Source organism: Acaromyces ingoldii (assembly GCF_003144295.1).
Source record: "Acaromyces ingoldii strain MCA 4198 unplaced genomic scaffold FA10scaffold_5, whole genome shotgun sequence".
Taxonomy (NCBI): domain Eukaryota; kingdom Fungi; phylum Basidiomycota; class Exobasidiomycetes; order Exobasidiales; family Cryptobasidiaceae; genus Acaromyces; species Acaromyces ingoldii.
This window is the reverse complement of record NW_020290251.1, coordinates 1,050,950-1,076,564: the sequence shown is the minus strand read 5'-3', so window position 1 is coordinate 1,076,564 and position 25,615 is coordinate 1,050,950. Positions and strand designations below refer to the sequence as shown.

Here is a 25,615-nt window from a genome sequence, read left to right as displayed (position 1 = left end):
TAGTGACCATGGGTCATCCATCGTCGAATCGAAAGACTCGACTGACAAGATTAGATGATAAGAATAGTAGGACTCTCCAGATACCCGATGGTCTGACATAGGCCGATAAAGAACGAGAATGTAAGCCTTCCAACAGCTGCTCCGAAGAAAATCGAAGCGCTTTCAGATCCGCTGTGCCGACGCGCGGCAATAAGCGAATCAACAATGTCACAAAAGTCGAGCTATGTCTGGTTAAACCTGTAAGGACGAAGTTCATCCAGACGGTCCTTTCCCTTGCTAGCACTTGTCATTGCCAAGTGGCTCGGTCTCGGGCACTGCCGTCCACCGAATTTTAAGTTCAGACCGAAGGACGGGATCAATATTAGACCATCGTCGTGTCTCCCCCCCCCCCGTTTTTTCTGTCTCGCAACCCAGCGGTGCCGAAAGAAGGCTTTTCACAGTCCGCAAGGCGGGGCAAAAGACATGCGAGGGACGTAGGGCTCCAGTCTTCTCTTGTCGAAATTGTCTTGACGTGGGGGCCAGGAACGAACGATATGAGTCAGACATCTCATGCCAAAACTCCTTTGCAGCCCGGATAGTATTGATCCTTGCCTCCTATTTTCGGTTAAACAAAGCCCTTCATCCCAGTCACGACTGCACCTCTCGAATTGTAGCACCGGAGCTGTATCTCACGAGCTAAGTTTCAAGCGGATGCTGAACAGCAGAAAGCGGCTCCGAACATCGGAAGTTTCGGCTTTTGGCCCGCGCACTAGTACTACTAGTACTACTTTCCCATGGCAAGCAAATGGCACGTACTTTCGATTTGTGGGAAGCGACTAGTGTGGTGCACGTCCCGATTTGCGGGCTGGACTAGAAAAGATTAACGACGGCACGGATTCCAACAGCAATTGTCTGCTAGCGCGTCGGACTTTAAAAGGCCCGATGAAATGGCGATCAACAGCATGACGGCTATAGCCCTTATCTCGGCCGAACTTCGTCCGAGATTCGGGCGCTCGCCGAAGATATGGTGCGTGGAATGGAGCCTTGTCACGTCATCATGACTTTGGAAGGAGGCCGGGAAGAGGAGGGCAGCGAGCGATGAGAGGGAGAGAGGAAGGGCACGTGCGATCAATGAATAGAAAGAAGGTCTATGGATTCGTCAGATGGGACATGCAGCATTCGGACTCACCGAATCTTCCTTGGTCCGGTCATGGTTTACTTTATGCGAAGAGCAGACAAGATCAGTATAAAAGAGAAGAAAGCGCCGTTGCTGGGTGGAAACACCTCCTTTGCCTCGACATCAGGTTCTGCATTGCAATTACGGATGCCGTCGAGGCCGATCACTTTGGCATTCGTAATTACCTCAAGCTTGGCACTCGTTGTCATTCTTGGCATTTCATGCGCGCGATGGGCGGTGGGCACCGCGGTGATTTAAGAGAACGTGTTTCTCACATAGCAATTCCTTTGCAGTGGTGCTGTGGGCGCCTTCAGACATATCTTTGCACGTTAGCCTCCCTGGTTTCTCAGGCAAGTCCATAGACTTCGAAAATCTGGCATGGTCTCCATCAAGATAGCTGCGCGCCGCCCATGGCTTCTGCAGGTCTCCTACTGATACCGCCTGGAAGCTCACATCTTAGCCTTCTCAGCTATTCAGGTCCCTCAGCACCGGCACGTTGGAAATCAAACGTTTCATCATGGCTTCTGGCTCTACACATGAAAGCTCTCCGATTCCCTTATCCCCGATTTCTTCTTTGAAGATAATAATATACACTTATCTTGACGTTTCCGTGCTCACCACCCCCGTCGATGAGATCGCCGAAGGTGCAAGCTTCGCCGTCCTCGTTCTCATCGTCGCCGGGGTCGGTCTTAGCGTCGCCGTTGTCGATTTTACCATCGCCGTGGTCGGTTTTGTCCTCGCCTTTCATGTAAACGAACACGTCCTCGTCTAAGCCCACAGACGATGAAGTTATCCCGAATCTACGTTGGCTAACCCGCTGCAAACGTTGCAGTTTCCTGCGAAAGTCTTCTTGCTGCTCGTGGTCTTCGAAGGTAAACGTTCCTTTGTGATGTCCGGACTCTTTGAAAAGATTCGGATTGCGTAGCCATTGTCTCACGTGACTCACACCCCAGTTAGCTGTGTACGCCTTGATTTTGTTCGAGCTCGTATCAGGTTCACTCTCGCTGATCTGTTTAGAAGTTGAGCCCGGAAACGAAGCAGCTCCTCGGCAGTGGTGATCTTCATCAGTCTTGACTTGCGCGAGTGCTTGAGTCACTTTGTCAACTTCGCTCTCCGACCAATTCCTGGTCGGGCTTCGCGTGTCTTGGGACTCTTTCAGTCGTTCATTCGGACTGCGCGGGTCTGACGTGCGCTTTTGCATTTCATGTTCCACAGAGGCATGACCGGCAAATTTGCTCTCGAGCGATGTGGTTGACATGACAGCCCCGCTTGGGATCGTACGGAGGGTAATGTGAGCAGAAGCTACTAAGCTGCTCAGAAGAATGCTTGAGCAGAAGCGCAGTGAGCGAATCGTCAAAAAAAAAAGGTGTGTAACGTAAATGGAAGGGACTTACACCGCTGCACTACAGGACACGAAAACCTGACGCACCATCATCCTGGTCACTGATATTGGAGTCGTGCTGCTACTTGACTACTGGCAGAAAGATGGAGCGCACAAACAGATGATGGGATGAGGAAAGAGAGGTACTGCTCGCCACACGCAATTGGAGCCCTTTTATCGTCGTCAGCCTGACTTTTCAAGAGTACAAGTTAGGTGTACAATTTGCCCCGCAGACCACCGATATAGGACCGAATGGTGTGACGCACGTAGTGTGCTCAGACATCACCGAGTCCGAATTCTCAGAAGCAGGCGAATATGCCGATGGGCTCGCCCCGCAGCTGTTGCCGCTGCTGTGACACAGGCTGTCATGGCGCGGGCAGGCGCAAGTTCAATCTGATAGCGCGAGAACTCGCGTGGCTCTCTTTTTCCCCAGATTCTATAATCGGAGCCGGATGGTAAGTTGTTGAAAGCCGGCCTTGCACCCCTTCCTGTTGCCACAGCCAGCGACATCGAGAAACAGACTGGCCAAGACGAGAAGAGATGGCGACGGGTGAGCGCATCACAGTGACGTACGCGAAAACGCCCTCGGGGCCCCTGAAGCTGGACCTGTACGCCTACGTGCCCAAGCTGGACCTGGCCGATCCTTCGCCGACGTTTTCCGATGACCTCCGCCTGCCCTTTTTCCTCTATCTACACGCTGGCCACTTCTTTACCGGGTCCAGGAGGGACTTGCCGCCCTGGCTGGCTAGCCTGGCGAGAAGCATGGGCATGCCCCTTGTCTGCGCAGACTATCGATTGGCCCCGCACGTTGGTCCATCGGACGCATACAGGGACCTGGAGGCCTGCTGGAGTTTCATCGTAGACGAGCTCAACTGGGTCGTAGCAGCTGCGGGCAACGGGGCTGAGGTGCAGTCGGGCACGAAGATGCTCGAAGACGACTTTGAGGAGCTTCAAAGACGAGGTGGCTTGGACCCCCAGCGTTGCGTGCTGGTGGGTCTGGGCGCAGGTGGCTACCTGGCTGCAAGAGGGTGAGCTCGGCCTTTCCGCCTGGAAGAGGGCACTGGCATCTTACCCTTCCTATCTCTTCTCATCACAGTGCCGCGCAGCTTTCGCCGCCCCCTGTTTCAGTGGTGCTTGGCTACCCTCTTCTCGACTTGGCGAGCTCCTCATCGCCTGGGACTGCATCAGCGGCTTCTTTGCCAAAGCTACCTCGCCATGTCGAGGATTTACTCTCCGAGACGGGCGACCACTCCAAGGCAAAGTCCATGGCGCCCGACACTCCTGTCCTCCTCGACCGGGCGCCATATGCACTCAATGTTCGGTCCCGGAGCGGGATGGACGTCAAAGAAAGGTGGCAGGGCCGGGAGGAGAGCGAGAGGCGGCTAGGTGTCGTCGAGGCTCTTTTAGAGAAGGTGTGTAGAGCTCTCGCAGCGAATAGATCCACCTTGCTGAGTCCGCTATAGAACGCACTCCGAGCTGCGCTGCAAAGAGCATCGCCAGACATCGTTTCGACCTCTACCTTTCTCGAGACCGGCCTCAACCGTCCGTACCCTCCCACGATTGTCTACCACGGCATCGATGACAGCCGAGTCTCCTGCTCGAGCTCCAAGGCTTTCATCAAGGCTATCCGAGATATTGAACCCGTCGCAGCGGCGGTTGACGCCCTGGCGCAGCCCGCTGTGCCGCGAAAGAGGCGGCCGACGCTCAATGTGACGAAGAACGAGAGCCACGAGACGTCGAAGCTGGCCTTCCGGTGCGATGTGGACCCGCCGCCGAATCACACAACACGGTACGTGTACCTGCCGATCCGAGGACCGGGCGCTGGCCACGGCTTTGACGCGCTGCTTCCCCGCAATCTCGCCTCGTCTCCTACGCCCCGCGCCGACGAGCCAGGCATCGTCGCCTCGCGCTACCTCGGCGGCATGGTCCTCGTCGAGAAATTTGTCCAGCACTGGCTCGACGAAGGGTCCATCCCCGCGGCATCGGGCCAGCTATCGGATTCGACGTCGTCACCATCGGCTGACTTTCTCCCTTCGCTCTCGCCGAAAGGCTCAGCCAGGGTCAAAGTCGCAAAGGGTGGATCTAGATTGTAACATTAATTAGACGGGCCTCCTCGCTCTCTCCCACTCATTCTTTGGTCCTCCAATACACGAGCCTGTTTTCGCTTTTAATTGCTATCTCGTGGCCGTCTTTCTCTTCCGTAAATCAAGGCTCCTCAGAACCACATCCTCCGACGTGGGCTTGGTGGTCACCGGCAGCCCTCGTATAAATGGCAGCTAAAGTATACTCGAGCAATCTGTCTTGACGGCCTTGCAAACTTTTACGAGGTGAGGGTCAACCGGTGAGCCCTTTTCACGGGCACGCAGTTCAGAAACCTCAGTGTGAACACAATGTTGCGAGTGAGTACATTGATAGTGTATTCAGTCAGTGCATTCAAGCGGTCTTTAGCAACGCAGCGCAGGCAGACAGAAAGACGGAGCAGAGGAAGAGCAAAGAAAACAGCAGAGAGAAGGGGGAGCAGGGAGATGGAGAGGATGTGGGAGAAAGAAAGGGAGAAGAACGCCTTCTTCTTTACGAAGAGTAGCCAGTCAGCGGCGTCTCGATGCGCTCGCTGATGGTGCCAAAGATGCGGTCAAAGATCCTCGTCTGCTTGCCGTAGTTCTTTCCACTCTTTCCGAATCGGTGGTGCAGGTCGTGGTCCTCAACGGCGAGCTCCATGCCGAGTGGCCGCAGAACGAGGCCGAGGATGGGGTGAGGCCAGACAGCACGGATGCCCGAGTGGCCGAGGGCCTCGACGTAAAGAGTGTAGCAGATGACGAGGTGGAGCTCGGCAAAGCACATCTTGGGCGAGATGGCGGTGGCGAGGAAGGGAATGATGAAGATCTCGAGCACCTCTTGGTAGTCGTCTGCCAGGATGGACAGGATCGGAGTTGGGTGCTTGGTGGCGTGGTGCTGACGGTGGATGAACCAGAGCGAGTCAAACTCGTGGCACGACCGGTGGTAGAGGTAGAACCAGTAGTCGAGCGCGACCTCCCACCAAGCCAGCTTGAGGGGCGTGTACCAGCTCAGTCCGTCGAAGGGGTTCGTCATGTCGCCGCGCCATGCCAGGAAGAAGGGGCCGAGAGTGCGGAAGATGGTGTAGATGAAGATGGAACGACCGAGGTGGTTGACGTGGCGGTCATCGACCATGTCTCGTCCACGGTTCTGCTCGTCGAACATGCCGTACTCGGCCATGAACTTGTGCAGCCGGCCAATCATCTGCTTGGCGAAGCTGATGAACAAGAGGTGGTACATCATCCAGGCGGGCGCAAAGTGCATCTTGTGCTCTGCAACATGAAGATGACGGTGACATTAGTTTACTTGTGAAGCGAATTAGCGGTGGCAAAAGTTGAAAACTCACCAGGGAAGAAGTGGTTCCAAGTCCAGTGAAGAACGAGGGGGATGGCGGCCGTCCGAAGAATGAAGAAGTTCTCCTCGATCATGGGCCGCACCGGTGGCGGGCCGCGCATGGGCGCCTTTGCATCGCGACGCTGGTAGGCCGACTCGGGACCAATATCGAGCGAGCAAATAAACTCCCAGAGAGTGAACTCTCGGTGAGGCTTGAGCTGCCATGTGCTATTGTGGGAGAAAAGGGGTGGCGTTTAAGTCAGCTCACGGACAACGAAGGACGGCTCTTGGGAACAACTCACGTCTTGGGCCGGACACCGTAAACCTTGTCATAGTCCTTTCCCGTGCTTGCATCCTTTGCGATGGCGTCCTTGCCCGCGCCGCCGGGCGCCTCGGGCGCAGGCTCGTCGCAGGCATTGTCCGGTGCAAGCGAGGGGACGTGAGAGTCGGTCAGCTTCTGCTCGAGCTGGGGTCGCTTCGACGGCCCCGTGCCCGCCGCATTGGGAATCTCGCCCTTTGTCGCCATTATTGGTCTACTTTCTCCTTTCAACTTTGTTCAAGTTGAGAGAGCGGTAAAGAGAAAGAGATTTGGGAGAGGTGGTGATGGTGAAGAAAGAAAGAGATTGATCCGTATCTGACAAAGGCAAGACTGTGATTCTGTGTCAGGATGCGTCTATCACAGAGCGAACGAAATGAGAGACCACAGGTAGACAGGCGCCCAGCCGCGAAAACCACCTTGTGAAAGGGCCATTCATTAAGTAAAAAGGGAAAAACTCCACATTGAGAAGAGACGATCAGCGGTAGTGGCAGAAGACCAGAGAAGTCGCCAGCTCTGGAATTTCATGAAATTTCCGTTGATGATCTGTAGTTGAATTCAAAGTCGTAGGCAAAGTACCGACAAACCAATCAAACGGTTGAACCTCTTTTCGCTCCCCGCACTACTGGGGTACTGAAACCCATCGCTCTGATCCCTCGCAAAATTCTAATACAAAATTGGCTCGCCGACAACAATCCGTACAGACGTCTGACGTCAACCCGGGCAGGCCGTGTTGATCTTCGATTGGCTCGTCTCCCCCCGCAACACATCGCGGCGGCGTGACAGGGTCAAGATTCATTTTGTCTGATCATTTGATCGTTGGAATGCAGCTAGGAGTACAATGCTGAATGAAGGATAGAGTACAAGGATGGTAATGCTGACGAGCTCGTGTGGCCATTCATCGGTCACCGAGCCGTGACGAGGTCCTGCAGTAGCTTCTGGAGCGGGTGAGCGTGAAGCTGAGCTTCTCGAAACGAGACTTCATGAAGCTCAGCATCGACGGTATGGAGAGCTTTGATAATGCACTCTTCCAATCGAGTCCTAATGTGCGGCGGTAAATCCTCCCGCCGTGACAGCAGCGCCTCGGCGGCTCTAGCGGCTGACAGACGGGTCTTGAAGTTCTTCTCCGTCGTGACCGCATTGCAGACATTTTTCGTCACCTTCTGAAGGACTTCCTCCTCGTCCTTGAGGAGGAGAAATTGAACAATGCAGCTGTTGGAGAGTGCCCTTGCCACGGCCGCTGCTGCGTTCCAGCGCGTCTTTGGGCTCTTCCACTTGTCGATGCCGTCGCAGCAGAGCCATCGAAGCTCTTCGGTGTGCCTGCCCATCGCTGGAAGCCACTCGAGCCTGACGGCGCCAAAGAGGGCGCCAATTGCCCGCAGCGCATTGATGCAGATGCGCTCGCCCTCGTTGCGCAGCTCGAAGACCGCATTGAGCAAGGAAACCCAGCAACGCAGAGCCTCACTTGAAGCCCCTGCGGTCGTGTGGGCCACCTTTTCGATGGGAACAACTTCGCAGAAATTTGCCAGAGACCAGCTCGCCCGCTGACGAACAAGCTCCGACCCGTCGTGTGACAGACCTTTTCGGCTGCGGCCGTCTGTATTCCGATCGCCCTTTAGCAGGAGCGAGTCGACGGCGAGGCACAGGGCCGCGAGCTGCTTTTCTTCCACCGCCGAGACGTCGGCCAAAGACAGTCGACGGTCCATCGCAGCGACGCCCACAGCTCTTGCCACGGCAGCCCGCACGGTGGCATCTCCGTCCGAGGCCAGTCGAGTCGCCACCTGCATCGGTTCGTCGGCAAAGAGGAGCCAGCGGTGCTCGGAGCTCGCCGTCCGAAGGCATCCCTGCTGCAGGACAGGGAGCATGTCGGCAATGGCGCATCGGATCGTAGCACTGGGGTCTCTCGATGCGTCCTCAGCGATGCGATCCAGAAACGGCTGGAGGAAGGAGTCTTGAGCCACCTGGTCGCTCAATGGCCTCAAGAGGCCCAACGCGGCCATCCGGACCGATTCTTCCTCGTCTAGACGGAAGAACAGAGCAAGGTGCTCGCGCACTTGTCCAGCCTTTAAGCTGTACACGGCCACCATCGCGTGAGTGAATGTAGTCGGCAGGGCAAGCCTCGTCACGAGGCCACCAGACACTCACGCAAATAGACTAGGGTATCGCTGCGAAAAGGACTGAAGGGCGCCAAACAGCTCGACCTTCATCTCAGCCGAGCAGTCGCCGCTGGCCAGTCTCCGGAAGATGAGCTGGAGGATCTCCAGGTCGGAGCTCGTGCCCGGCATTGGCTCAATCTTTGGGCTGCCAGATGACGACACCAAAGCAGAGAGCAGGCTCAGAGCTGCAACCGCGACCATTGAGCCTGGGGGAGATGCATTGTTTCAGCTTGGATCTCTGCTCGATGCGCAACGACAAGAGGCTTACCGCTGCCTGAGCACAGGGCCAGCGTGGGCCCGAGAAGGACATCTTGATGGCTGCGAATGAGCTTGACATCCTCTGTCGCCCCAACAAGTGTCTTTGTACACTGCATGAGGAGTATGGAAGAAGTCAGGACGGAGATGGGTGTAGAGGGGCAAGAGATATCCCACCTTGATGAGCTGGATGGCAAAGAGAGCGTTGTGATCGTCTTGGCCTTGGAAGCTGCTGACGGGTCCAATGCCGCTGTAAGAGGTCGACAGTAAGCTTGAGATACGGCCCCTCAAGCTGTCGACGAGCGTAGCCATGCGCGCCGAAAAGGGCGTAAAGGCCGAGCGTCGTCCCGACGGCATCTCCTGCGCGGCCCCCGAGAAGAAGCCGAGCTGGGCACCGGACCCAACGAGTGTCTGGATGGCGACGAGCGCTGCAACTCGATTGCTTGGACCGCTTCCTCCTCCACCACTTCCTGTGTCCTCCTGACCTGCCACATCGCGCTCGACGAGGTCCATGAGGGAGCAGCGAGCCGTGTTGGCCGAGCCCAGATACTTGCCGTGCGAGGCACTCGCATCCAGCAGCAGGGTGTTCCAGTGGACAAGCAGCGGTTTCTGACAGAGCTGTGTGTGCGTGGTGTGTCTGATTAGTATCTGGATTCAAAGAGATGGGATCAACCGACTCACAGTGTTGAGCGCAACAACGCACTGGATGCCTTCGCAGCGGATGCGGTGGTTGAGGAGCGTGTGGTCGGCCCTGATGCATGGCTTGCGGTCAATCGACAGTCCGCGTCCTATCTGTCCACTCCACTCACCTCCTTGCGTCCCCGCCCTCTCCATCGCTGCTGCCATCCTCATCCTCCACGTTGAGGTATGCTGAGCCAGTCTTGCTCGTGCCTGCATGCGGGTCTTTGGCACTCGCGTGCTGACTTGCTGCGCTTGCAAAAGTGAAGGCATGACCAGGGCCCTGCCTCGATGACGAGCTGCTGCTGCGCCACCTGTCCGAGGACACCGAGGACGGGTCCCTCTGCTGCATGCCACGACCCATGGCGCACACAATGACGTCGACGAAAGACTGGACCTCTGTCGACGACGGCACGTAGCGCGGCTGTGCCGTGGCTGCGACGACAGAAAGGACGCCCGAAAGCACCGCGAGGAGCCAGCGAGCCATGCTAGCGTCGCTGGCGGCGGCGGCGGCGGCAGCTGTCTGCGTAGGCTGCGCCAGGCACCGCTGGAGCGACGCGACAATGGCGGCCAGCGTCGTCGCAACCGTCGCAGCAGGGATCCGGAGGACGTGGCGGCGGGGCGAAGAATCGAGCGACCGGTAGTGCTCCAGCACGCCGTCGATTGCCCTTCGCGTCAGCTTGCGCACGTCTCGGTCGCAGTGACGCACGCCCGTCACGAGCAGCGGCCAGAGGTGCTCTGGCTCGGCGTCAGCGCACGCCGCGAGCGCCTCCCGGAGCGCCTCGAGCGTCTCGGCGCGACAGCCACCGGGGCTCGATGGCACAGCTGCTGTCGTCGTCGTCGTCGTCGTCGTCGGACATCGCGAGGCCAGGCGCGAATAGAGACCTTTGATGCGCTCTAGGGACGACGCTCTGTCCTCATCGACAGCCATGGCCTCCCGTCAACCAACTGGGTGTTGTTTCTGACAAGCCGCCTAGCTTTTTTGGTTTTTTTGCTTTGGCTTTTCCCGTTTTGTTCGCGCGTTATTCATCCAGCAGCACGGACCTACGCACGGGCGCAAGGTCAAGCAAGCCTGTATTGTAGTGTAGCAGTAGAGACAGCACACCACGATTGCGGACAGATGAGATTAAAAGGAGAAGAAGTCGCGGAGCACAAGGCGTGTTCTACATGCTGGCCAGAGCCGGGAGAGAGAGCGCAGCCCTCTGAATGAGGGAAGGGGGGATGGATAGACTGTCCTGGCGGTGGTTCTCTAAAGGTTATAGTAAGGGTATCGCACATCACTCGCTCTTGTCCGCCTTGCTCTTCTTGGTCACCTCGAGCAAGGGGTCGTCCTCCATCTTCGGCGCCCGGTAGCTTCCCCCTAACCGGTCGCATCCCGTAAAGTACTGTCCGTAGTTGACGTTGAAGTAGAGGTGGTGGAGGGTGTGGTGCGATGGGCCGTTGATGACCTTTTCCAGGGGGCTGTTGCAGATCATGTCCGAGTCGTGAATGAGGATGGACCAGCAGTTGACAAAGACAAAGAGGCCCATGTAGATGAAGCGATGGAGGGGGAAGAGGTAGACGAAGATGTGGTAGGGCAGCGACTGGGCATAGCCGTCGAGCGGGTGGAACGCGTGCGAGGCAAATGGCGTGGGAACTAGAGCGCAGGGAGAGAGAGAGAGAAGCAGTCAGCCATCTGAGAAGCGGAAATGAAACTGCCGTCCGACTCACCCAGCCACTTGTGGTGGGGCTTGTGGATGTGCTTGTAGAGCCGAGGGTGGTGCTCGAGACGGTGGACCCAGTAGATGCATGCATCGGTAAAGATAAGGAAGAAGGGCACGCTGAAGATGGCGTATGCCAGCCCATAGTCGCTGATGTTGTTATACAGCAGCGAGTGGCCTCGAACCTCGCCAAGGAACCAGGGCAGGGTGAGGAGGTCGAGCGGGGCAAACGCGTTGAGCGATGATTCAATCTCGAGTCGGACCTGGTTCTTGAGGAAGCGAGGGTGCTTCTTCATCTCGTGGTTGAAGAAGAAGTAGTACGACAGGCCGGCAAACGAGAAGTAGAGGAGGAGAATGCCAACAAAGGTGATGGCGTAGAGCGAGAAGCATTGTCTGAGAAGAGGAGCATCATGAGTCGAGTTGTTTTCATGATCGGGAAACAAACACACAGTCACTCACCGGAGCAAGTGGTCGCGACCCCATGCGCTCACGCCCTGGAGGCTCTCTAGGTCGGCGCTCTTGATGGCATTGGCCGTCGAGCTGAGGGCGTCCAGCGAAGGCGAAGACGAGGAGGCGCCCCGGATGCTCCATGCATTGGCGAGCGAGGCAGTCAGGTTGGCAATCGCGCTCGACGTCGGAGTCGACGCCTTGGACGCGCTCGAGGTGCCCGACGCCAGCGAGCGCGGAAGGGCAGGCACAGCCCAAGCCCAGAAGCTGTCGAGGACGAATTCGTCGGCGTAGTGAAGAATGACGTCCATGATCTTGAGACGTCGGGTTTACTTTGTTGAGTATCAAGCGGGAATCAACAGAACGACGTTCTCCGAAGATAGATCAATCGGAGGGCAAGCGAAGAGCTGAGAAGTGGATAGACGAGAAACGAGGGTGGTCGACGGAACGATGATTTCCAGTCGGAGGAGGGGAGAAGGGGGAGACCTATGTATAGTGGCGACGCACGCAAGGCCTGTCGTGACGGTCGTTTGTGGCGAGAGGTAAAGAAGAGGTTGTCCTTGAGGACCAGGTGGCATGATTTCCAGGAATTTCCTGGTCGGAGCGCGTTCGTGAAGATTTCTGCCGATTTGTTTTTTTAGACTCTTTTTATTTATTTTTACACCCGTTGTTGTATTTGAGCAGGACATCTGATTACACTGATGCGAGGGAGACATTCGAAGAAACACGAGAAGCCCGAGAGGCCGCCCCAGCGGCATGCGAGCCACCTACCTTTAAATTCGACTCCAAGTCAGAAGGGACGCACAAACACCTAGCTTGTTTTCCGGTGGCTTATAGGACCCTGTCTGTTTGTAGATTGTCGTCTGGGACCACATCGAGGAGAAAGACGAGCTGACGAGGAGTACTGGGGTGTCCTGTGTCCGGCGTCTGATAGCAATTACATAGTACACGAGCGGCATAGCACACTGCTACCTTGCTAGCTCTTTGGTATCCTCTTGTGCCCGTTGCTTGTTTTCGGCAAGTGAGCCCTCCCCACCCCATCCTTGGTGCAGTACATCATGGAGACTGTCCGCCTCTTCCGCCATAGGGGAGACATCATCATCGCTCAGCCCAGACATGAGTGTCTGCAGCTGAGGAAATAGCCCGGGAGGTTGCAGCAACAGGGGAGTATCGAGGGCGCCAGCGCCTATTAGGCCGATGAGAGCGGCAGAGGACGACTGGTTTGCGCTCCGGTAATCACAGGCCTTGTCTAGTTCGGGCTGAAGAGCATTTCAGGTCGTCACTACATGCTGGCTTCTGCCCCGCTGCAATTGGTTTCCCGCCGCCCATAAAGGAGTGAGGCGAGGACAAGTCTTTGAGAATTCACTCAAGCCGAGAGATCACCTATATTTCCGTCACAATTGGTCACACACTTATGCCAATATGGCGTACTACGACAACCTCAAGGGCGCATTAACCTGGCTCTACAAAGTGACTATTGAATTTCTCCTAAAGCACAACCGTCGACAGCAGCCAAGTGATCGTGGGAGCACGGTCTCAGACCTTGTTGCTCTGCACATCTTGGCCGTCACAATAATGTCCCTGCTCTCAACGCTGCATCCGCTCCATCAGATTGACCTGTCTTGCGTATGGCTGCATGCTCTATCAACGCGACTTGCAATACCCCGCCCCACCGTGGGCAACAGAGACAATGCATCCTCAGCCGCAAACGGACGGAACAGGAGAGGGCCCTCTTACGCTGAGACAGAACCATAGCCTAGCACCTCCTGCCTCGCCCAGCATGCCTACCATGCAAGAGGTGGTCCAGTAGTAAGCGGCGGAGGCAGGCAAATCCGGCTCATGCTCTTCTCGCACCGGCTCCTTGCAGTCAGTACGTGTCGCGAGTTTGATATTTACCGGGTGCTCCTCCATCATTGTTTGCCTTGGCAACGCAACGGGCCAGGTAGATATAGCTAGAGATATTGCAGCAACAGTGACCTCATTTGAGGCCGTTCTTGCCCATCGACGCTTGTGTCATTTACTTTTTGCTTGCTTTGTGTCTCGCCATTTTGTATTGTCTGGATGAATCACTGCAAGGGAATTGTAAGTTTCTCCGACTCTTGGAGAGGGGAACATCTGCGCTAAAAGCTGGGGATGGCACCTGGACTGTGTCTCTCCTGCAGAAGCTAGTGCTGACCTTGAACCGGATGCGCAGAAGTTATTGCCCTATACAAAAAACCCCCAAAGTGCTTTCGATTCTAAACCGGGTTCGGGTTTTTTTCTGTATTCCTTCATAAGATCCGTTAATGAATGAGAAGCACTGTTAATTAGTATTGTTCCCTCAGGTGAGACCGCTCATCGAGGAGGGGCCCGGTCACTGCTAGGTGAAGGAGAAGTCCCACTTTTTCATCCCAGCTCCGCAATCATTTCCCTCTTTTCACGCCAGCCCCCTCCCTCTCCCTTCCCATCCATCCTTTTACCCCCCCTTCCACCCGTCGTCTCCCTTCCTCTCCCCTTTCCGACCACCTCCCCATCTTCCCCTTTCCCCTCTCCTCCCCTCACCCCGCCCCTCGACCTTCTCTTTTCTCATTAATAGCTTACCGACTGACAGCTGACTTCGACCGGAACCGACTCTGCGTCCGTCGAACAAATACCCCCGTCTTCGTCTTCTCTTAAACCCCTCCTTTTTCCCTTTTTTGCTCTTGGATCTTCTCCCGGACGGGGAAAGATTGCAAGCAAGGCGACGCTCGTTCGTAGAAGGGAACAGCTATATGCGATAAACACACCAGGATGGGACTCCCGCAGAGACATTCGGCCACCGTGCCGGCCGCACCCCGGACTGGAGGACCGCCAGCCATCAACCCGAACCTGGTCCTGGCCGTCCGCTTTCTACTCACCGCCCTCGTCTGCGGGCTGGGCTTGATAGCAGCCATCATCTCCATCCTCGTCGTCCAGTACTACAACACCCATGACCCCATCATCCGGCCCTCGTGGGGATCGCTCATCTACGTCATCGTCCTCGGTCTCTTTACGCCCATCATCTACTTTGGCTACAACATCCTTCTTCCCATTGCGCCCTTTATCAACTACGGCGACTTCCTCTACTCGCTCTTCATGGCCAAGATCGAGCTCCTCCTCCAGTTTTCCTTCTGCGTCCTCTGGGTCTCGGCTGCGCTTGCCTACGCCAATGACCTGCACGGCTACGAAAACTGCACTTTCGACGGCTACTTCCACTACCCCAAGCCTGCCGACTTCAACCACGTCTGCGACCTGACAAACCTCGTCGTGCCGTTCAACTACGCCGCCTTTGGCGTCCAGACGCTCCTCTTTGTCTTTGAGGCCCTCTTTGGCCTCTACACCTTCCTCTACCTCGACCAAGAGTCAATCAACGAGCCTCACTTTGCCTGGGGCAGGCGCGCCTACGACTACCGCCTTGGCGCAAACCAGAGTGGTGCTGCTGGCCGCGGCAACGCATACAGGGCCCGTGCTGTGCGTGCCGACGACGAAGGCAGCAGCCAGACCGAGTCCGAGGGCGGCCACCGCAGGTCCGGCCGACGAGGCGCAGAGTACGCAGACCCAGAGAGGGGCAGCGAGGAAATGGCCGAGTCGGCCGCCGACAGCCGGCCCGCCAGCCTGGGGGCACGCGGGCGCGGAAGGCGCGGCTACGGCGAGGGAGACGAAGAGGAGGAGGAGAGATACGGCGATGGCGCACCCGTCACAGAGCACGGACAGGCCTACGATGGCATCGACGATGGCCACACCGACGAAGGGTGGCACCTTCGCGAGGAAAGCGGAGCTGCTCGGGCCTAGATTCTCTCCTCTCCTCTCCTCGTGTCTCTTTTCGTGGCCATCCATCCATCCATCCCAGATTAGCAACAACGCCGCCTCGATTAAAAACTAACAAGCTTCGACTTACCACTCAACACGAGTCCCATCATCCATCACGATCGGCATCCGACTACGACGACGATACCGACGTCTACTTTCTTTTCGTCCTTCTCTCGACTACTAACAATACCACGACGCTCTCTTACTAGTACCCATCTTCCATCAGCCCGCCGAAGGGATGCGCCCCACGTTCGCCTTTCTTGCTTTGCGACGGTGCATCCCTTTCCCCGGCGCGCGGCTCCATTCCCCTCTCCTCTCCTCACAGCTAGCCATGTCTTTGATCTTCTCACTACCAATGTTCTTCGCTTTCGTTAGCAGATCTTTACTACCCCCTCCCTCTCCTCTTCTTGCCGTCGTTTTGTTGTTCTTCTACCCCCCACTTCCTCTTTCTCTTGTCCATTCCCTTGAGAGAGAGAAATGAGAGAAATCGATATTCCCGCATTCATACCACATTCTAAAGCACACAGCATGAAGCCAACATTATTTCCTATTCGAGGAAAAAGGGGAGCGAACAATGGACAAGGGAGGGGTGGACACTTGGCCGTAAGGAAAAGAAGAAGAGGAGACGACGAGAGAAGAGCGAGGGGGATGATGGTACACAGACTAGAGGAAAAAGCAACGGTCCGTACAAGGCAAGCGGCTGGGGGTTAATTCCAAGGACTAAACGGTGGATGAAGGCGACAGCGAACGGGGGGTTTTGAACGAGCAAAGATCGAATACACCGACTTCAATTGAAGCAGTTGCCAGCAGAGAGGAGGGGAAATCACATCTTCCTCTTCTTTTCCTTGGTTCCCTTGGGCATGCCCTTTCGCTTCTCGAGGCCCATCATGCCGTTGTTGAGGTATGGCTGTCCAGGCACGGCGCCCGGCACGTCGTCGGACTCTTCCGAGTCGCTGTCGTCCGATTCGCCGCCGGGGTTGACAAAGCCACCCGAGGCTGCGTGGTTCTTCTTCTCCTGGTTCCACCGAGCCATGCTCTCGACAGTCTTGTCTTGGTAGACCTGACGTGGGATAAAGGTCAGCTCTTGCAACTGCATTGACGGTGAAATGAGTGACTTACCTTGCGCTGCTCCTCCGTCAGGCTCTTCCATGCCTCGCTGACCTTGCCGAGGACCTCGCTGTAGGTGAGGTCCTTGTAGCGTTGCCTCATCTCTTCGCGGATCTCATTTTGGAAGAGCAGGTAGGCGCTGGGCGGGCGCTTGGGCGCGTTGGGGTCACGGTTGGCCTTGCGTTCCTTGCGCAGCGCCTTCTTCTCCTCCTTCGTCATGGGCTTGCGACCGGGCTGGCCGGGCGTTGTGACGGGGTGGTGCGTGGGTGGCGCACCGGCACCGGGTGCGCCTCCCAGGCCAGAGCTGCCGCCTCCCAGGCCGTTGCCGCTCGCCAGGGCGAGGAAGTCGGCGCCGACGTTGGACGCAAATGCAGTCGCTGCCGCACTGGGGTGGTGCCGAGAGATGACTTTCACAAAGTTGTCGCATTGGTTGGCCGCATTCCGAAGCGACGTCGAGAGATGGTGGACCGACTCAAACATCTGCGAGGCAGAGGCGGACTCAGGGATGGTTAGTTGTTATCTCAGCTTTCATTTTGAATGCCGCAACGAAAGGAAGGCCCTCTCGCCCACAAAAGAGTCACTGATTCCCCTCACCTGTGATCGCGCAAGAGCAATCTCCTGGTCAGGCGATGGCATGTAAGGCGCCGCGTTGCTTGGCTGAGGAGGGGCATGGTGCTGTTGATGGTGGTGGTGTTGCGGGGCTGGCTGGAAGCCACCCATGGTCCACTGAGCGTGATCCATCTGACAGTAAAGGGAGTGATGAGCACGTTGCAAAAGACAAACGGTATGGTGAAATGGTAGGGAGGAAGTGTATGCATTCTCCTAGCAGAGGCGTCGTGGTCACCGTGATGGTGACCGTGACAGGTAGCAACGCCCGTGATGAGGAAGTAATAGAGAAATGCTCACCTTATCGAAGTAAATGGGGACAGAAATGGTTGCAATCTCTTCGCAGCCTATATGGCTCCCTTAAATTTTTCGAATACTTGTCTTGTGCGGATGTTGGCGTTGCGACGAGATGTTATGTGTTGAACTCAACGCAATGGTAAAGGTTATGAGGGCCTCGATAAGGAAAAAGGAATACGGGCGGTGAGGTGTACTTCGTTGGTTAAGAGGACTTGTAAGGACGAGTTTAGGAGAGAGAAAGTGGGTTAAAATCGAGACCTCTCTGTGAACAAACGCGCGCCGATGCTCTCGAAGGCGATTTTCGAATCCCCAGGCACCATAGCAGTGTGTCGCTTGAATTGGGAATCCGAAAATGCGTTGCCCTCCATTTCCTTAGCCCCCCTTTCCCCCGCGGCTCGCGTGGGTCTAGGTGCTCACGCCATCACATATTCAGATCCTGATATCTGTCTGCGTCTTAATACAAAGCTGGAGAATGCCGCTGGAGAACGCCATGGCGCCAAAGAGCTGGGTGATCTTTTGGAAGTGAAATCAGCTTCGAGGAGTGAAAGCAGCAGGAGAAATGAAAGAGGAAGAGACCGCGGGAAAGTAGATCACGTGATGACTCCACTTTTTGAAGAACTGAGCGCTATCGACAAGTGAATATAGACTCAGAGCGAGGTAGTAACGAAGGCGACGACGGCATTGTCGTGACGAGAAGCACAATGCCGCGGGTAATGGATGACGAGTATGTGACAGGGGCAGGCGGGAGCGGCGAGTCAGATGACGACGGTGAGGAGATGCTGTCGGACGACGCAGACGACTACCGGCCGAGCACGTCCAAGAAGCGGGCAGGAGCAGGCCGAGGAGCCAATGCTGCGAGAAGTGGTGCAGCAGCGCGAAAGTCAGGAAGTCAAAAGGCAAGAGCGGGGGCAAAAGGAGGGCAGAAACCATCGTTGGGCAAAGACAAGGGCTATGCATGGGAGGCAACGTACAAGAGGAGCTGGGATGCCGTGCGAGAAGACGAGGGCGGGAGCCTGGCAGGCGCAGTCCGAGGACTTCTGGAAGCGAGCAAGCGAAGAAGGTGAGTGGGCTTTGGCTAATCATTCGATCAGAGATGCACCGTCTGACTTTGCTCCCCCTGCAGAACGCTGCATGACTCGGCCCCAGTTCAACGAGGCATCATCCGACACCTGATCCTAATTCTGGACCTGAGTGAAAGCATGAACGAAAAGGATCTGCGGCCCAATAGGTGAGCGCTGGACTATTACACGGCGCAAAGAAGCGATAGAAGCTAACGTCTTAGAGCACAGATTCCTCTTGACGCTCCAGTACGCCCGCGAGTTCGTGGCAGAGTACTTTGATCAGAACCCCATCGGCCAGCTCTCGATCCTAGCCACCCGCGATGGCGTTGCAGAGCGCATCACCAGCATGGGCGGCAACACGACAGACCACATTGCCGCTCTGACAAACAAGCTTCGTCTCCAGCCGCGAGGGGAGCCATCGCTTCAGAATGCCCTGGAAATGGCCAGGACCAATCTGGGCCACCTCCCGTCATCCAACAGTCGCGAGGTTCTTGTCATCTTTGGCAGCCTGACGACGTGCGATCCCAGCAACATTCACGACACCATCAGTCATCTCGCGCGCGACAACGTCCGCGTCTCGATGGTCTGCCTGGCTGCCGAGGTCAAGGTGTGCAAGGACGTGTGCAAAAAGACGGGAGGCAAATTCGGCGTGGCCCTTGACGAAAGCCACTTTCGCGATCTCGTCTTTGAGCAGGTCAATCCACCCGAGATCGAAGCAAAGAAGAAAAAGAAGAATAGGGCTGGTGCGAACGAAGACGACGATGGCAGGGGCCCACCAAGCGAAGGCGTGGACCTGCTCCAGATGGGCTTTCCCTCTCGGCTGGCGACACACGCTGCCCCCACGCTCTGCGCCTGTCATTCAAAGCTGCGCTCGGGAGGTTACATCTGCCCGCGGTGCTCGGTAAAGGTCTGCGACGTACCAACAGACTGCCCTGTATGCGGCTTGACAATCGTCATGTCGACGCATCTGGCCCGGAGCTATCATCATCTTTTCCCTGTGGAGAATTACGAGGCAGTGAGCTGGGAGAGGTATGTATCGTACCTCCTGCTTGCGTCTTTGGATTCGGCTACTGACAGACCCCTTTCCTCAGGCTTGCAACAGTAGAAAAGGCCCCAAAAGATTGCTTGGGCTGTTCGGTTTCGTTTGAGGACCCACCACCTCATCTACGACACCTTGCAAATGGGAGCAGGATGGCGAATGGCAATCACCCCCTTGCCACGTCATCTTCTTCATCTGCGACGGCAGCAGCGGCAGCGGCGGCGGCGGTCAGCGAGGCAAATGTCGCGACATCAGGCCGCTATGCCTGTCCACGCTGCCACAACCACTTCTGCCTCGACTGCGATGGCTTTGTCCACGAAAATCTTCACCTCTGTCCTGGCTGCTGTTGATTCCATCTCTGGCCTCCTCTGCATTTGTAATATGTACCAACACCCATTGTCATCATCATCACATCATCAACGTCATCGTTTATATATGCATTGCAAAGGGAAGACGCTTTCTATATCCCGTAGCTTCGCACTGGACTGAAGTGGAACGGTTTCTGATGCGTCTGAGGCAGGGGAAGCGTCTCTCCCGAAACAAGGTTCAAGCTCTCGTACTCCAGAATCTCGAGGCGATTCCATAGTCCCCGGCGGGTCCTCGTGAGTCGGAGCACGATTCGGAACGAGTAGCGCTGCATGGTGCGGTCCTTGAGATCTTCGACGACAACCTTGGGCCCCGGCGGCCTTCCAGCCTCTGCATCATCGTCGAGGCCCTTTGGATGGAGGGACCATCGGCCGATGGCGAAGCCCTTTGACTTCAACGACGGCTCCATCTTTCGCACCGTCTCCGAGGGCGCGTCCGTCGTGAGCAGACTCAACGTGCGACCGTCGGGCAGGAACCTCAGGGTCCGGTAGAACTCGACGACGTGGACGACGCGGATCCAGACGTTGTCCTCGTGCATGCCAGGACGGGTGTAGTGGTAGGAGGCAATGTATGCGCCATTGAGCCGCAGCCGGGGCTGCTCGACAAACGTCGTCCGCCAGTCGTCGTCGTGCTCCTGCACCAGCTGGGCCAGCTTGACTTTGGCGGGGATCTGGGGTGGATAGTACGTCTCGCGAACAATGGAGCGCCAGACGCCCCAGCTGCGCGTGAGCAGGCGGAACTTCCAGCAGACGCGCGCGAGCTGCTCGACGCTGATGTAGTCTGGCCCTGCGAGCACGATGCCGACACCCGGTGGGCCACGCTGTCGCCGATGATCGACGTCGGCCGTCGCTGCCTTTGCCTGTGCGTCCGAGGGCGCCTCTTCCGTCTCATTTGAGGCGTGTCGAGGAGCCGTCGCTTCACCGGGTCTGACGATCTTGGCACCCCGTCGGCCATTTGGCTGGGCAACCAGCGAGATAATGTGCAGAAGAACCTCATCGGGAAGCTTGTTGATCTGCAGCTGCTCCGGCTGCTCCTCGTCTGCCGGCTCAAACTTGACCAGGCTGAAGTCTCGCTCGCCGCCGCCTCCGATCGAGAGGCGATAGATGAGCCGGGAAAGATGGTCGGTCCCTACAGCTGCCGCCGCTGACTCTGCATCGTCGCCCGGCTCCCCCTCGAGCACCGCATCTTCCTCTGTTCGAGCATGGGCCTGCTGCACCTTCTCACCCGCTTCGGCTTGCTCAAGCTCCTTGCGCTTCATGATGGCCTTGTATCGGTAGTCGTCAATGTCGAGCGCAGCTTTGACCCTCTCGACCACCTCTGGCGTCGCAATGAGCTGGTCCTTTGCCGTTCCCCTTCTTTTGGCATCTGATGGCGACTCGCCATCTAGCGAGGCTGAGATAAGCGTCGCCGCACGCTGGTACAGGCGATCGGCATTGGAGTCGAGCCGAAAGGCCCTGCGGTAGAAGAGGAGCGCATCGTCGAGCTTGCCCCTCCGTTCGTTTTCGACTGCACGGGCGTACGCCTCGACGGAGCTTCGCATCAGTCGTATCGGTGCATTTTTGGGCATAGTGCTCTCCCCGGCGCCTTCTTTGCCATCGGCGGCGTCGGCGGCGTCATTGTCGTGCTCGTCGCCGCCTCCATCGGCCGCTTGCTTGAGGGCGTCATTCTGGGCATCGAGGGCCGCCTGTCGTCTCGAGGCAGCCAGCGAGCTGTTGAGCTTCTGCTGCCCGGCTTGTCTGTACCTTCGATGCTGGCTCGAGAGCGACGCTTGCGCCTGTGCTCTGTCCGACGCTCCGTTCTTTTGCAGCGTCTCCTGGATCGTCGACGGACTGTGCGGCCGCTCGTCTTCCGACAGCCCTTGCTCCTCGTCTGCCTGTTGCGCCTCCTCTTCCTCTTCCTTCAAAGCTTCATCTGCCGACGCCGTCTGCCGCCCGAACCGACGGGCAGCTCTTCGGTACTCTGTCGAAGACCAGCCCTTGCTGCCACCGCTGCTGCTGCTGCTGCCCTGCCCATCGCCACCTGCGCCTCGACGCCGCCTGACCTCATTCTCCCACTCGCGCCTGAAGCGCGCCAGCTCGTCGGTGTCCCTCTCCTCTGCTGTCCTTTCCCCCGGCGCAGCTTCTGCCCGGCCCGTCACAGGCCCGTCTTCCGCCTCCTCTGCCTCCTGCTCCTGCTCCTGCTCCTGCTCCTGCTCCGCCTCGGGCTCCGGCGTCGAGCCGCGCGACCTGACTGGCGTCTCGTTGGCGCTCGCTAGCGCCCCTCGCTCCTCTATCCCTTCCTCTCCTATCTGGAGCGACGCCACCTGCCGGTCCATCGCCCCGCGCTCTCCCAAGGGCGAAACCATGGTCAAAAGGGCAGAGAAAGGAAAGACCCTGTCTTTTCTATCTGAATGAATCCCTGACGCGCACGCCCTTCTTTGGCTTGCTGCTGCGTGTGTGGAGGAAGGACGAAAATTAGACAACCTGCTACACTACTACTACTTTCATTCATCGCCTTTTGGGAGCTCACAGAGAGAGAAAGGGGAGAGAGGTGGTACACCATGTGGAAAGGAAGGGGAATGATGATTGATGTACATGGGGAAAGGAAACACGGACGATGGCTCCCTATTTGAGAGACCGGTAGAGGTAGGATGTCCCAACGGGCGTCTTGCTGTGCTTGACGAAGCTGCGTCTGTGCTTGGGGGAAGCGGTCGAACAGGAGGAGAGAGGCGGGGTCGCGGTCACAAAGGCGAGGACTGCCTCGATGGCCGCCGTCGTCTGCGACTCCTCGATGCCTCCCAGATCCGGTGAGGCCATGACCGAAGGGCTCCGCATCTCTACTTCTCCCTCCTCGCTGCGATGCGCCTCCTCGCCTCGCACGTTCTCCCTTTGCTCTTCCTCGTCCATGATGACGGGAGAGTAGCAGCCAGCTGGCAAGATACTAGGAGACCCAAGGTAATCCCCGACGGCTATCGAGCTCCACCGGGGCTCGATCCTACAGTCCATCGCAAATAGACCTTGTGTACGTCCTCCCTCTCCCACGCAATCGACCGTCAAAGGGGCCGAACGCACTCGCTCGTGCGAGAAACTTCTAGCATCGTCCCTCGAGGAAGTTTGAAGAGGGAGCGAGAACGAGAGGCTGGCATCAGTAGAGGCAAACGATCCTTCGCCAGTCTCGTTTGGTAGCCAGGCCCACGAGATGTCGCCTGCAGACGGTGTTGCCAATGTCTCTGCTGCCCTTTCTCTTGGTGATGCTGCTGCTTCGGCCGCCAATCGCGCTCCGCTCATGCTGCTCCCAATCGAAGCGTGCGCAGACGCAAAATCGGCACCAAAGGCGCCCTCAATGTCCATGCTGCTGTCCTCCTCAAGCCGCCCTCTTTGATGGTTTTGCTGCTGCCTCAATGAGAAGCTTGAGCAAGAGTCCTCTGCCGTAGCGCAGAAACCAGAGAGGGCGAGTCGGAGCATTGCGCTTCTCTGCGAGTGCAAAATCCTGCGAACACTGGACCGCGCCAGCTCTTCTCCTCCCTCGCTGCTGAATGCCGCAGGGCCAGACGCCAGCAAGCCCCTGCCGAGGCTTGAAGTAGGGTTGCGCATCGCGCTTGCCATGCCAAAGTCGTCGAGAAAAGGCTGGTGGCCAGACAGGCGCCTGTCCTCGCTCGGCGTGCGCGCGAGGGATACGCTGGGGAGCACCACGTCGCTGCGTGAGCGTCTCCGAATCGCGCGATGATAGCCTGTTGTCGGCAATGTAGGGAGTAAGTTAAATTCTGCACTCCTTGAAGACAGCTTCTCGGTCTTGAGCTCGATTGGAGGCAAGAGACAGGCACGCTGCTGGCAAGGGTGTCGACTCTGGTCGACCTGTTCCTCGCCTTCGAAGGCATCTTCGAGCCTCTTGCGTGCGACAGTGACCTCGCGGACCGTGGGCGAATCCTTTGCTCCTGTACTCGGTCCGAAGGTCTGTTGCCCCTGTGAAAGGTGATAGGTCGAGGTGCAAGGCGTTGTGGGCGCGGCAGCCAAGAGATTGGGAAATCGAAATAGGTCGCTATCCCTGCGGCTCGCCGTTGTCACAGTGCTCTTGGTCGTCGACGGGCTGAGGAGAAGCGGCGTGCCAATGACGATGTTGAAGTTGTCGTCGACAGAGCTATTGGCGCCGGTGCTGGCCGTCGACGATGTCATGGTCCGCGAGTGCCCACTTTCCTGCTCCTGCGCTGGCACCTGGCTGTTGGTCTTGGATCTCACCTCTCCATCCGAGGGAAGCTCCTGCACAGTGCTGCGCGTGTGCCACCGAGCGCATTTCTTGCTAGGCTCGGAGGTGGCTTCGGGCGCTTTAGAGGGAGACGACGAGCACTGCGCATCGCATGTCCCAGCGAGAAAAGCCAGGGTTGACGTCGAGAGGGGAAAATCGACAAGGTCGCCCTGGCTGCTTGAGAAAAGCCTCCGCACACGCATTCGCAGCGGGCGTCGACTGGGGGTCGAGGGTACGGACGAGTCCCAGCCGTTGGGCGTCTCTGCTCGCGGAGAGGGACTGGGGGGAAGCGTGGCATCCATATTCGCTCCCCGAGGCGCAGTCTCGCAGAAATCATGTCCAACTCTGGCCGAGGTGATGGTGAGCGCTGAACTAGCGAGCCTGCGAAGCGGCGGTGAGGAAGTGTGGGAACCTCGCGCGCTGCTCGCCGTCGTCAGGCATGCGCTTGAAGGCCACGACGATGCAATATCTCCAGCAGATGCCTGTCCTTTTCGGGTCAGCAGCCTTTTCAATGCACGGATTTGAGAGTAGCCGTGCTCACAGTGTCCGCCGGCTGCGAGTAGTATAGGCGGTCCTCAGGGAGTGGGAGTGTGGTGCAGCGGCTGAGTTCGTATTGTAGAACATCGACCCCGTCATGCTGCTGCTGCTCTGCTCGAAAGCGCCTCCCTGGGTGGACGCGAAGGCCTAAGCGAGGTTCTTCGTCTTGCGGTGTGAGTGGTGACATACGAACTTGTGCGAGGGTCAGCTTTGTCATCAGCATATACAGATCGCACATGGATGCTCACCTTTGCTGATGCGCAGGTCTGACTCGAGACTCCAGCTTCGACCCAGTGCCGTGGCCTGAACGTTGTCATCATCGCCATCGACGTCTTCTTGACGGGGTAGTACAATGCCGTTGGCAACGTCTTTTTGTTTTGCCAGTCGGCGAGGCAGGTAACCTTTGAGCTTCATGTACGGTGTACGCCCGAAGACCACAATGGGGCGAAGGTGTTGTTGTTCTGTGACCGTGCCAGCACGTTTTTGGCACAAGAAAGGAAATGTAAAGAGCGAGCTGAGTCTCTCGGCTGGGCTGGAAAAGGGGGAGATACAGCTCAGACAGACAGATCTCCTCCGTCATGCTTCCAGGAGGTCTCCTCCCTTGCCTATGAGTAGCCTGTCCGGCCGATCTATATATGAGCTTGAGATGCGCCGGCCCCCAAAAAACAAGCTCACAGAGGCGCGCAGCTCGCCGCTCAAAGTGCTGAGGTCTCTCTCTACTACAATTATACCCACCAGGTAGTCAACCACTGACACGCGGCTCTCAATATAATGGGTCCACGCCGATGTAAGGGTGGGGCGCTCGATCAGTCCCCTTTGTCTCTCCTGAGCACGATGGAGTAGTCGTCGCCGCTGAGGCACGTCTGGACTGACTGGCTACCGTCTCGCCAACGGCATCTGCTCGTCTATTCATCAAAGCCGGCCATACCTCGTCAACACCATTTAGGCAACCGAAACCCAGCGGACAAGACGGAGGATGATCAGGACAGATTGCCGGGCTGTGCCTGAGCCTGGGCCTGGCCTGGCCTGAATTGGCTTCGACGGCGGTCATTATTTCAAGGGTGACCAAGCTGTACATGACGCCGACTCCCCCTTCCC

The 25,615-nt window shown here is 57.3% G+C and overlaps 11 protein-coding genes across 11 annotated transcripts; 4 read left to right on the top strand and 7 right to left on the bottom strand.

The window, feature by feature from the left end:
- Nucleotides 1-1,672: 1,672 nt before the first annotated feature.
- On the bottom strand, nt 1,673-2,035 carry FA10DRAFT_268640 (hypothetical protein). The gene has a single exon (XM_025522410.1). The coding sequence runs from the start codon at nt 1,902-1,904 to the stop codon at nt 1,713-1,715; it is 192 nt and encodes a 63-aa protein (XP_025375644.1). The 5' UTR covers nt 1,905-2,035; the 3' UTR covers nt 1,673-1,712.
- A 799-nt stretch (nt 2,036-2,834) lies between these two features.
- Nucleotides 2,835-3,622, top strand: FA10DRAFT_163528 (hypothetical protein). Its single transcript, XM_025518171.1, has one exon. The coding sequence runs from the start codon at nt 3,078-3,080 to the stop codon at nt 3,567-3,569; it is 492 nt and encodes a 163-aa protein (XP_025375643.1). The 5' UTR covers nt 2,835-3,077; the 3' UTR covers nt 3,570-3,622.
- A 1,310-nt stretch (nt 3,623-4,932) lies between these two features.
- Nucleotides 4,933-6,562, bottom strand: FA10DRAFT_268638 (hypothetical protein). Its single transcript, XM_025522409.1, has 3 exons — nt 6,227-6,562; nt 5,938-6,152; nt 4,933-5,863 (listed from the first exon to the last, which is right to left on the bottom strand). Exons 1-3 carry the CDS (start codon nt 6,448-6,450, stop codon nt 5,109-5,111), a joined length of 1,194 nt encoding a protein of 397 aa, XP_025375642.1. The 5' UTR covers nt 6,451-6,562; the 3' UTR covers nt 4,933-5,108.
- Nucleotides 6,563-7,093: 531 nt separating this feature from the next.
- Nucleotides 7,094-9,825, bottom strand: FA10DRAFT_268637 (hypothetical protein). The gene is made up of 6 exons (XM_025522408.1): nt 9,461-9,825; nt 9,333-9,402; nt 8,829-9,269; nt 8,665-8,764; nt 8,386-8,602; nt 7,094-8,310 (listed from the first exon to the last, which is right to left on the bottom strand). Exons 1-6 carry the CDS (start codon nt 9,814-9,816, stop codon nt 7,146-7,148), a joined length of 2,349 nt encoding a protein of 782 aa, XP_025375641.1. The 5' UTR covers nt 9,817-9,825; the 3' UTR covers nt 7,094-7,145.
- A 601-nt stretch (nt 9,826-10,426) lies between these two features.
- On the bottom strand, nt 10,427-11,943 carry FA10DRAFT_268635 (fatty acid hydroxylase). The gene is made up of 3 exons (XM_025522407.1): nt 11,489-11,943; nt 11,040-11,422; nt 10,427-10,965 (listed from the first exon to the last, which is right to left on the bottom strand). Exons 1-3 carry the CDS (start codon nt 11,785-11,787, stop codon nt 10,607-10,609), a joined length of 1,041 nt encoding a protein of 346 aa, XP_025375640.1. The 5' UTR covers nt 11,788-11,943; the 3' UTR covers nt 10,427-10,606.
- Nucleotides 11,944-14,245: 2,302 nt separating this feature from the next.
- On the top strand, nt 14,246-15,265 carry FA10DRAFT_272832 (hypothetical protein; the record flags this gene model as incomplete). The annotated part of the gene is made up of 2 exons (XM_025523141.1): nt 14,246-14,944; nt 14,975-15,265. 2 exons carry the CDS (start codon nt 14,246-14,248, stop codon nt 15,263-15,265), a joined length of 990 nt encoding a protein of 329 aa, XP_025375639.1.
- Nucleotides 15,266-15,393: 128 nt separating this feature from the next.
- On the top strand, nt 15,394-15,798 carry FA10DRAFT_163428 (hypothetical protein). The gene has a single exon (XM_025518169.1). It carries the CDS (start codon nt 15,522-15,524, stop codon nt 15,762-15,764), a length of 243 nt encoding a protein of 80 aa, XP_025375638.1. The 5' UTR covers nt 15,394-15,521; the 3' UTR covers nt 15,765-15,798.
- A 1-nt stretch (nt 15,799) lies between these two features.
- Nucleotides 15,800-17,222, bottom strand: FA10DRAFT_163451 (HMG-box). Its single transcript, XM_025518170.1, has 2 exons — nt 16,403-17,222; nt 15,800-16,343 (listed from the first exon to the last, which is right to left on the bottom strand). The coding sequence occupies exons 1-2, from the start codon at nt 16,868-16,870 to the stop codon at nt 16,107-16,109; spliced, it is 705 nt and encodes a 234-aa protein (XP_025375637.1). The 5' UTR covers nt 16,871-17,222; the 3' UTR covers nt 15,800-16,106.
- Nucleotides 17,223-17,982: 760 nt separating this feature from the next.
- Nucleotides 17,983-19,855, top strand: FA10DRAFT_254643 (TFIIH basal transcription factor complex, subunit SSL1). The gene is made up of 4 exons (XM_025519737.1): nt 17,983-18,353; nt 18,417-18,521; nt 18,583-19,383; nt 19,446-19,855. The coding sequence occupies exons 1-4, from the start codon at nt 17,995-17,997 to the stop codon at nt 19,741-19,743; spliced, it is 1,563 nt and encodes a 520-aa protein (XP_025375636.1). The 5' UTR covers nt 17,983-17,994; the 3' UTR covers nt 19,744-19,855.
- Nucleotides 19,816-22,115, bottom strand: FA10DRAFT_268629 (hypothetical protein). The gene has a single exon (XM_025522406.1). It carries the CDS (start codon nt 22,071-22,073, stop codon nt 19,854-19,856), a length of 2,220 nt encoding a protein of 739 aa, XP_025375635.1. The 5' UTR covers nt 22,074-22,115; the 3' UTR covers nt 19,816-19,853.
- Nucleotides 22,116-22,362: 247 nt separating this feature from the next.
- On the bottom strand, nt 22,363-24,931 carry FA10DRAFT_287978 (hypothetical protein; the record flags this gene model as incomplete). The annotated part of the gene is made up of 3 exons (XM_025524173.1): nt 22,363-24,462; nt 24,522-24,709; nt 24,766-24,931. The coding sequence occupies 3 exons, from the start codon at nt 24,929-24,931 to the stop codon at nt 22,363-22,365; spliced, it is 2,454 nt and encodes an 817-aa protein (XP_025375634.1).
- Nucleotides 24,932-25,615: the final 684 nt, after the last annotated feature.

What these genes read in the sequence shown, in the direction of transcription:
- FA10DRAFT_268640 (XM_025522410.1), bottom strand. Translation starts at nt 1,904, where the DNA reads ATGAAAGGCGAGGACAAAACCGACCACGGCGATGGTAAAATCGACAAC.
- FA10DRAFT_163528 (XM_025518171.1), top strand. Translation starts at nt 3,078, where the DNA reads ATGGCGACGGGTGAGCGCATCACAGTGACGTACGCGAAAACGCCCTCG.
- FA10DRAFT_268638 (XM_025522409.1), bottom strand. Translation starts at nt 6,450, where the DNA reads ATGGCGACAAAGGGCGAGATTCCCAATGCGGCGGGCACGGGGCCGTCG. An exon ending in TACGGTGTCCGGCCCAAGAC is followed by an intron (nt 6,153 to 6,226) that starts GTGAGTTGTTCC and finishes CTCCCACAATAG; the next exon opens with CACATGGCAGCTCAAGCCTC. An exon ending in TTGGAACCACTTCTTCCCTG is followed by an intron (nt 5,864 to 5,937) that starts GTGAGTTTTCAA and finishes TTCATGTTGCAG; the next exon opens with AGCACAAGATGCACTTTGCG.
- FA10DRAFT_268637 (XM_025522408.1), bottom strand. Translation starts at nt 9,816, where the DNA reads ATGGCTCGCTGGCTCCTCGCGGTGCTTTCGGGCGTCCTTTCTGTCGTC. An exon ending in GAGGGCGGGGACGCAAGGAG is followed by an intron (nt 9,403 to 9,460) that starts GTGAGTGGAGTG and finishes GCCATGCATCAG; the next exon opens with GGCCGACCACACGCTCCTCA. An exon ending in GCGTTGTTGCGCTCAACACT is followed by an intron (nt 9,270 to 9,332) that starts GTGAGTCGGTTG and finishes ACGCACACACAG; the next exon opens with CTCTGTCAGAAACCGCTGCT.
- FA10DRAFT_268635 (XM_025522407.1), bottom strand. Translation starts at nt 11,787, where the DNA reads ATGGACGTCATTCTTCACTACGCCGACGAATTCGTCCTCGACAGCTTC. An exon ending in GGTCGCGACCACTTGCTCCG is followed by an intron (nt 11,423 to 11,488) that starts GTGAGTGACTGT and finishes TCCTCTTCTCAG; the next exon opens with ACAATGCTTCTCGCTCTACG. An exon ending in GCCCCACCACAAGTGGCTGG is followed by an intron (nt 10,966 to 11,039) that starts GTGAGTCGGACG and finishes CCTGCGCTCTAG; the next exon opens with TTCCCACGCCATTTGCCTCG.
- FA10DRAFT_163428 (XM_025518169.1), top strand. Translation starts at nt 15,522, where the DNA reads ATGCGCCCCACGTTCGCCTTTCTTGCTTTGCGACGGTGCATCCCTTTC.
- FA10DRAFT_163451 (XM_025518170.1), bottom strand. Translation starts at nt 16,870, where the DNA reads ATGTTTGAGTCGGTCCACCATCTCTCGACGTCGCTTCGGAATGCGGCC. An exon ending in TGACGGAGGAGCAGCGCAAG is followed by an intron (nt 16,344 to 16,402) that starts GTAAGTCACTCA and finishes ATCCCACGTCAG; the next exon opens with GTCTACCAAGACAAGACTGT.
- FA10DRAFT_254643 (XM_025519737.1), top strand. Translation starts at nt 17,995, where the DNA reads ATGCCGCGGGTAATGGATGACGAGTATGTGACAGGGGCAGGCGGGAGC. An exon ending in GAAGCGAGCAAGCGAAGAAG is followed by an intron (nt 18,354 to 18,416) that starts GTGAGTGGGCTT and finishes CTCCCCCTGCAG; the next exon opens with AACGCTGCATGACTCGGCCC. An exon ending in GAGGCAGTGAGCTGGGAGAG is followed by an intron (nt 19,384 to 19,445) that starts GTATGTATCGTA and finishes CCCTTTCCTCAG; the next exon opens with GCTTGCAACAGTAGAAAAGG.
- FA10DRAFT_268629 (XM_025522406.1), bottom strand. Translation starts at nt 22,073, where the DNA reads ATGGACCGGCAGGTGGCGTCGCTCCAGATAGGAGAGGAAGGGATAGAG.